This window comes from Acipenser ruthenus, unplaced genomic scaffold (genome assembly GCF_902713425.1).
Source record: "Acipenser ruthenus unplaced genomic scaffold, fAciRut3.2 maternal haplotype, whole genome shotgun sequence".
Taxonomy (NCBI): Eukaryota; Metazoa; Chordata; class Actinopteri; order Acipenseriformes; family Acipenseridae; genus Acipenser; species Acipenser ruthenus.
This window is the reverse complement of record NW_026708407.1, coordinates 11256-19694: the sequence shown is the minus strand read 5'-3', so window position 1 is coordinate 19694 and position 8439 is coordinate 11256. Positions and strand designations below refer to the sequence as shown.

At 47.4% G+C, this 8439-nt stretch overlaps 1 protein-coding gene across 1 annotated transcript; it reads left to right on the top strand.

Annotated features, from left to right (window-relative positions):
• The first annotated feature begins 5171 nt into the window (after window positions 1–5171).
• Window positions 5172–7517, top strand: LOC131732515 (growth hormone secretagogue receptor type 1-like). The gene is made up of 3 exons (XM_059021084.1): window positions 5172–5501; window positions 6231–6690; window positions 7152–7517. Exons 1-3 carry the CDS (start codon window positions 5172–5174, stop codon window positions 7433–7435), a joined length of 1074 nt encoding a protein of 357 aa, XP_058877067.1. The 3' UTR covers window positions 7436–7517.
• Window positions 7518–8439: the final 922 nt, after the last annotated feature.

The following is an 8439-nucleotide window of genomic DNA, read 5'->3' as shown; positions in this document are numbered from 1 at the left end:
TACAGCGCTGTTTAAACGAGCGCGCCCTCTCGCGGCGAATCTGGAGAACTGTAAGAATGAACTTTTGAACTGCAAAACTTCTGTGGGATTTTTTGTCCACACGTCTGCATCAGTTAGTATGTTGGGTGGACGGCAGTAACCCAAACTGTCCATTTTAAACGTGTCCGTTTATAAACACACTTCACAACGCCAAAATACTCCTTAAAATATAACTTCTTGTATAAAAGACACATGCCGTCAAAAACCTATAAATACCTCCAATGTTTTGATTCAATCACAAGCTCCCTTGAGAAAGATATGTACAACGTATCGAAACGCCGGGCAGCTGGCTCTGAGCTAAAATATATATAACATATTGTTGTTTAATTGTCGAGCGGTTGACTTGACGTCCTTGACAACAGCTGCTTCCTGCGTGCTCACAATTGCAAATATCAGCCGTTAGTTTTCAAAAACAGATGGCGCGTATCGGGATCAAACCGGCGCCCCCGGGAGACAAACTCAAATTATTTCTCAAACAAACGAGACACGCTAGATACCCGGAGTTAATGCGGGACTTTGCTGTGAAGCGGCTGTTTCTGATTGCTAGTCCAAAGGCCTGTTATACCAGACTGTCTTTACTTGCCGTTATAAGCGGATGGGGGGGCTTTTGTTTTTCCTCTGGGAGAAATGAGATTAATCAAAACGGAGCTTCCACACCTCTCTGTGCTTTACAATGCTTCCCTATGCTTTACCACACCTCTCTGTGCTTTACAATGCTTCCCTATGCTTTACCAGACCTCTCTGTGCTTTACAATGCTTCCCTATGCTTTACCAGACCTCTCTGTGCTTTACAATGCTTCCCTATGCTTTACCAGACCTATCTGTGCTTTACAATGCTTCCCTATGCTTTACCAGACCTCTCTGTGCTTTACAATGCTTCCCTATGCTTTACCAGACCTCTCTGTGCTTTACAATGCTTCCCTATGCTTTACCAGACCTCTCTGTGCTTTACAATGCTTCCCTATGCTTTACCAGACCTCTCTGTGCTTTACAATGCTTCCCTATGCTTTACCACACCTCTCTGTGCTTTACAATGCTTCCCTATGCTTTACCACTCCTTGCGGTGCTTTTACTGTGTGGAAACTTTTCTGAGGGCCGTTCAGTTATCACTGTCGGGAGAGTGGATATTGCCTTCAGATGTCTGGATTTCATTGATAAAAAAAACGACTCAGACACACACAGAGAGAGAGAGAGAGAGAGAGAGAGAGAGAGAGAGAGAGAGAGAGAGAGAGAGAGAGAGAGAGAGAGAGAGAGAGAGAGAGAGAGAGAGAGAGAGAGAGAGAGAGATGAGATGAGGAGTGAGTACACTCAGACACGGAGAGGAGTACCCCCTATGCTATGGTCGGGCGAGGCACTCGATTGATGTTTTTAGTTTGATTTTGAAATTATCAGCAAGCGTTTTTTTTTATCACGTGTGTTTTTAAGAGGACAGGAGGTGAAAGATTGAGAGAGAGAGAGGAGGAGGAGGAGGAGGAGGAGAGAGTCGCCGAAGCGATGAATTACTACGGGATTAATTTGACTTCCAAGACCTGACACCGCGTAATGCAGGTAAAGGATTATTAATTTATTTATTTGGGTAATCTTATTTCTAAAGCGGCTGCAGAGCAGATTCTCAGAAATATATGCAATTATATGCAACATCTATATACATTTGTAATGTATTTATATTGATAGATTTATATAATAATTTGAACGTGTATATATATATATATATATATATATATATATATATATATATATATATATATATATATATATATTTATATTTATATGAAGACTCCCTATGAATAATGTACACGATAAAAACATTTATGTACAGTATGTTTTGTGTCCTATAGCGTTATTACTGTGCATCTTTTGAAGTAATATATTATAAATATAGACAGATAGTGAGAGAGACTTCTAGTGGAAACGTTAGTCATTGAATTTACACTGAAGACACTGAGAAAGACTTCTAGTGGAAACGTTAGTCATTGAATTCACACTGAAGACACTGAGAGAGACTTCTAGTGGAAACGTTTGCCATTGAATTTACACTGAAGACACTGAGAAAGACTTCTAGTGGAAACGTTAGTCACTGAATTTACACTGAAGACACTGAGAGAGACTTCTAGTGGAAACGTTAGCCATTGAATTCACACTGAAGACACTGAGAAAGACTTCTAATGGAAACGTTAGCCATTGAATTTACACTGAAGACACTGAGAGAGACTTCTAGTGGAAACGTTTGCCATTGAATTTACACTGAAGACACTGAGAAAGACTTCTAGTGGAAACGTTAGTCACTGAATTTACACTGAAGACACTGAGAGAGACTTCTAGTGGAAACGTTAGCCATTGAATTCACACTGAAGACACTGAGAAAGACTTCTAGTGGAAACGTTAGCCATTGAATTTACACTGAAGACACTGAGAAAGACTTCTAGTGGAAACGTTAGCCACTGAATTTACACTGAAGACACTGAGAAAGACTTCTAATGGAAACGTTAGTCATTGAATTTACACTGAAGACACTGAGAGAGACTTCTAGTGGAAACGTTAGTCATTGAATTCACACTGAAGACGCTGAGAGAGACTTCTAGTGGAAATGTTAGTCGCTGAATTCACGAAGTTTAGTTTTGTATTTCTAAGAGGAGAGGTTTTTTTAAATGTAATTTTTAGACATATTAAAACCGTTTTGGTGTGAACTCTATGGAGTTCGAGTGCCATTACTTAATGAAAAAAAAAGCCATCATTGTGTGTTATAAAACAGATACACAGATAGGAAACGGAACATTTATACACGCAGAGACTGACTATACTCTCCGTGTTGACAGTGTATTGAGCTGTGAAGTGTGTGTGATAGAGCCCTGCCACAAGGTGGCGCTTCAGCCCTGTTAATCTCACCGATCTCTCCAATCCGGCGCTTTCGAGCTAGGCTATGAACCTATTAAATACTAAACTGACTTTTATGTAATTTGACACATTCCGAATCAATATTTCTTCATTAAATCCTGCGTTTTGGCTACAAAACGGCCGCGGCGTGGCTGTTTTGAGGACAGTGGAGTTTAGAAGTGAACCAGAAGCGGAGTGCAGGATCAGTGGTCGGCAGGGTTTTGAACCCGGGTTGAACGTCGGGTTTGATTTGTATGCGGAGCTCAGGATGCGTTCAGCCTCCGCGCATTTCCGTGCAGCCGGCAGAGGGCTGGAGGTACCGAACCGACACCAGCAGATACAGAAAAACAAAACAAAACGAAACAAAAAAACTGGGATTGAATTTCCAGAGCACTTTGTCTTCTTGTCACTCCCTTTCTCTCTCCCTCTCTCTCTCCCTCTCCTCAATTCCTCTCTCCCCCTGTCTCTCCCCCTCTCTCTCTCCCCTGTCTCTCTCCCTCTCCTCAATTCCTCTCTCCCTGCCTCTCCCCCTGTCTCTCTCCCTCCTCCTCTCCCCCTGTCTCTCCCCATCTCTCTCTCTCCCTCTCTCTCTCCCTCTCCTCAATTCCTCTCTCCCCCTGTCTCTCCCCCTCTCTCTCCCCTGTCTCTCTCCCTCTCCTCAATTCCTCTCTCCCTGCCTCTCCCCCTGTCTCTCTCCCTCCTCCTCTCCCCCTGTCTCTCCCCATCTCTCTCTCTCCCTCTCTCTCTCCCTCTCCTCAATTCCTCTCTCCCCCTGTCTCTCCCCCTCTCTCTCTCCCCTGTCTCTCTCCCTCTCCTCAATTCCTCTCTCCGTCTCTCTCCCTGTCTCTCTCCCTCCTCCTCTCCCCCTGTCTCTCCCCATCTCTCTCTCTCCCTCTCTCTCTCCCTCTCCTCAATTCCTCTCTTCCCCTCTCTTCACCTCTCTCCCTCCCCTGTCTCTCTCCCCGTCTCTCTCCCCCTCTCCTCAGTTCCTCTCTCCCCTGTCTCTCTCCCCCGTCTCTCTCTCCCCCTCTCCTCAGTTCCTCTCCCCTGTCTCTCTCCCCCCTGTCTCTCTCTCCCCCTCTCCTCAGTTCCTCTCCCAGTCTCTCTCCCCCTCTCCTCAGTTCCTCTCTCCTCAGTTCCTCTCCCCCGTCTCTCTCTCCCCCTCTCCTCAGTTCCTCTCTCCCGTCTCCCCCCTGTCTCTCTCTCCCCTGTCTCTCCTCAGTTCCTCAGTCTAACACAGTTACAGTGTCACACTGCGGTTTCTGTACACTGTGTCACTGTGGTTGCTATTATTTTGTCTTCTTCACTCTGCAGATCAGCAGCTCTCCTATGGAAGATCGGCTCCCACAAATACGAGCGTCGCGAAAATCAGCCGGGACAAAACCGCCCCGCCACTCCACGGAACGAAGCGAGCCCATTGGCTTGGCGCAGAAGTCCCGTCCCAGGCAGGAAATGTAGTCCTGTTGGTTACAAACTACAAATCCCACAATCCCGAGGGGTGGGAGGGGCATCCCGCATGCCGCCTTATTGTTTTGCTATTCAGTGGGTTTCAGGCTGAATGGATTCCGTGGTTTCAGTCTGTCTGAAATGAAATAAAATAAATCACACCCGGCCAGGATATCCACGCAGAGACTCGGTGTTGAAATGTCTCCAGCAGTTCTCAGAGACCTGGACGGCACAGCCAGGGTGTTATCAAGTAAGCACCAGGGAGACAGAACCAGCTCTGGGTCCCAGAATCAATAACAGCGACCCCAACCCCAACCCTAACTCTAACCCCAAAACCCACTCCTAACTCCAATAACAAACCCCACCCCTAACCCCAACTCCAACCACAAACCCCACCCCTAATTCTAACCACAAACACAACCCCCATCCCCAAACTCAACCAACCAACGCCAACCCCCAAACCCACCCCTAACTCCAACCACAAACTCCACTGCTAACTCTAACCCCAACCACAACCCCAACTCCAACCACAAACCCCACCCCTAATTCTAACCTCAACCCCAACCCCCAACCATAATCCCAACCCCAGCCCCAACGCCAACCCCCAAACCCACCCCTAACTCCAACCACAAACTCCACTGCTAACTCTAACCCCAACCCCAGCCCCAACGCCAACCCAACCCCAACCCCACCCAACTCTAACCCCAACCCAAACCTAACTCCAAACCCAACTCCAACCCCAACCCTAATTCTAACCACAACCTCAACCCCTAACCCCACCTCTCCCTGTAGCCCCGCCCCCCTGGTCCACGATGGCCCGCCCCCTCTCCTCCTCGGAGTCCTGGAACTCCAGTCTGGAGTTCCTCCGCTCGCTGGTCTGCTCCGAGGGCTGCTCCCCCCGGAATCTCAGCTCGCTCCGCTCCGAGTCCCCGCCGGCGCCCCCTCCCTTCTCGCTGCCGCTGCTGGTCGCCGTGACGACGGCGTGCGCCCTGCTCTTCGCGGTGGGGCTGGTGGGGAACCTGCTCACCATGCTGGTGGTGTTCCTGTTCAGAGAGCTGCGCAGCACCACCTACCTGTACCTGTCCAGCATGGCGCTGTCGGACCTCTGCATATTCCTGCTCATGCCCGTCGACCTCTACAAGGTTATTACTGTTACTATTATTATTATTATTATTATTATTATTATTATTATTATTATTATTATTATTATTATTATTATTATTATTTATTTCTTAGCAGATGCCCTTATCCAGGGCGACTTACAATTGTTACAAGATATCACATTATTTTTACATACAATTACTCATTTATACAGTTGGGTTTTTACTGGAGCAATCTAGGTAAAGTACCTTGCTCAAGGGTACAGCAGCAGTGTCCCCCACCTGGGATTGAACCCACGACCCTCCGGTCAAGAGTCCAGAGCCCTGACCACTACTCCAAACTGCTGCCCCATTATGTTGTTGATGACATCACTGTCACCCTTATTATTATTATTATTATTATTATTATTATTATTATTATTATTATTATTATTATTGTTATTATTATTATTATTGTTATTATTATTACAGACTGTACCTATTAATTTTATGAATATTATTTTATTAATAATATTTGATATTGCTCTCTCTCCTCCCCCCTCCCCTCCCGTCTCTCTCCCCCCTCAGCTGTGGAAGTACCAGCCCTGACTGTTAGGGGGCGCAGTGTGCAAGCTCCCCCAGTTTGTATCTGGTTACATATCTCCCCTCTCTCTCTCTCTCCTGTCTCAGCTGTGGAAGTACCAGCCCTGGCTGCTAGGGGGCGCAGTGTGCAAGCTCCCCCAGTTTGTATCTGGTTACATATCTCCCCTCTCTCTCTCTCTCCTGTCTCAGCTGTGGAAGTACCAGCCCTGGCTGCTGGGGGATGCGGTGTGCAAGCTCTCCCAGTTCATGAGCGAGGGCTGCACCTACTCCAGCATCCTCCACATCACCACCCTCAGCATGGAGCGCTACCTGGCTGTGTGCTTCCCCCTCAGGGCCAAGGTGCTCGTGACCAGGGGGAAGGTGAAGCTGCTGATCGGGCTGCTGTGGGCCCTGGCGCTGCTGAGCGCGGGGCCCGTCTTCGCTCTGGTGGGGGTGGAGCTGGTGAACGGCTCAGAGCCCGAGTGTCGCTGCACCCGCTACGCTCTGAGCTCCGGGCTGCTGTCGGCTATGATGTGGGTCTCCAGCCTCTACTTCCTCGTACCCGTGTGCTGCCTCAGCGTTCTCTACGGGCTGATCGGCAGGAAGCTGTGGAGGCGGCGGGACAGCTGCCACCGCGACCGGAGCCACCGGCAGACCGTCAAGATGCTGGGTAAGGAGGAGGGCTTCAAAATAGAACACAGATCCATAAAGACACCTTGACCATTGACAGCTTAACCCTTCGCTTCCGAAATCTAACATCTAACCCTTTTATAAGGGTTTGTTTACCTGATGTGTTTCTTAATGTGCTTTACCAGACCTCTCTGTGCTTTACAATGCTTCCCTATGCTTTACCAGACCTCTCTGTGCTTTACAATGCTTCCCTATGCTTTACCACACCTCTCTGTGCTTTACAATGCTTCCCTATGCTTTACCAGACCTCTCTGTGCTTTACAATGCTTCCCTATGCTTTACCAGACCTCTCTGTGCTTTACAATGCTTCCCTATGCTTTACCACACCTCTCTGTGCTTTATTACACTTTGCTGTGCTTTTACTATGGGGGAGACTTTTATAAGGGCATTTGCACAGTTTGTAATCTGCTTCCTCTCTCTCTTCCTCCCCCTCTCTCTCAGCGGTTATCGTGCTGGCGTTTGTCCTCTGCTGGCTCCCCTTCCACATCGGGCGCACGCTCTTCTCGATGTCCACGGGAACCTCGGAGATGTACGCGGTGAGTCAGCATCTCAACCTGGTCTCCTTCGTTCTCTTTTACCTGAGCGCTGCCATCAACCCCATCCTGTACAACACCATGTCTGCGCGCTACCGCACAGCCGTGTGCAAGCTGCTGGGTCACCACAGGAGGGCGCCGCGGGGCTCCAGGAACTCCACCCCTCACTGGGACTCAGAGACAAACCTGTGAGGAGCCGGGACAGCGTCGCCACCTGCTGGTTGCGGGAGCGTATGACAGCTTGGAGATAAAGTTGTGGGGGGAAAAATATAAATAGAAGAAAGGAGATGTCAAATTTAAAGTGTACGGGGAAAATATTCAGAGAGCAACTGGAGAAGAAGGGGAACGGCGCCGCCCTGCTGGCTGAGTGAGTCTATGTGACAGCTTGGAGATAAACTTTTAAAAAAACTCTTTAAGATATATTTTTTTGTTTGTGAAAATAAAGTTTAAAAAAAGAAACTCTGAAGAAATAATTGTTTTTTTTCCCTTTTGTTTCCTGATATACTGTATGAGAAATAAACGGTTTAAAATGTACATCGACCATATTTATATATTTATTTTGATATGCTTTACCACACCTCTCTCTGCTTTACAATGCTTCCCTATGCTTTACCAGACCTCTCTGTGCTTTACAGTGCTTCCCTATGCTTTACCATACCTCTCTGTGCTTTACAATGCTTCCCTATGCTTTACCATACCTCTCTGTGCTTTACAATGCTTCCCTATGCTTTACCAGACCTCTCTGTGTTTTACAATGCTTCCCTATGCTTTACCACACCTCTCTCTGCTTTACAATGCTTCCCTATGCTTTACCAGACCTCTCTGTGCTTTACAATGCTTCCCTATGCTTTACCAGACCTCTCTGTGCTTTACAATGCTTCCCTATGCTTTACCACACCTCTCTGTGCTTTACAATGCTTCCCTATGCTTCACCAGACCTCTCTGTGCTTTACAATGCTTCCCTATGCTTTACCAGACCTCTCTGTGTTTTACAATGCTTCCCTATGCTTTACCACACCTCTCTGTGCTTCACAATGCTTCCCTATGCTTTACCACACCTCTCTGTGCTTTACAATGCTTCCCTATGCTTTACCAGACCTCTCTGTGCTTTACAATGCTTCCCTATGCTTTACCAGACCTCTCTGTGTTTTACAATGCTTCCCTATGCTTTACCACACCTCTCTCTGCTTTACAAT

Bases quoted from the DNA above. Each gene is read 5' to 3' on its own strand.
- LOC131732515 (XM_059021084.1), top strand. From the start codon at position 5,172: ATGGCCCGCCCCCTCTCCTCCTCGGAGTCCTGGAACTCCAGTCTGGAG. The intron at 5,502-6,230 runs GTTATTACTGTT...CTCCTGTCTCAG, and splicing joins TGCCCGTCGACCTCTACAAG to CTGTGGAAGTACCAGCCCTG. The intron at 6,691-7,151 runs GTAAGGAGGAGG...CCTCTCTCTCAG, and splicing joins GCAGACCGTCAAGATGCTGG to CGGTTATCGTGCTGGCGTTT.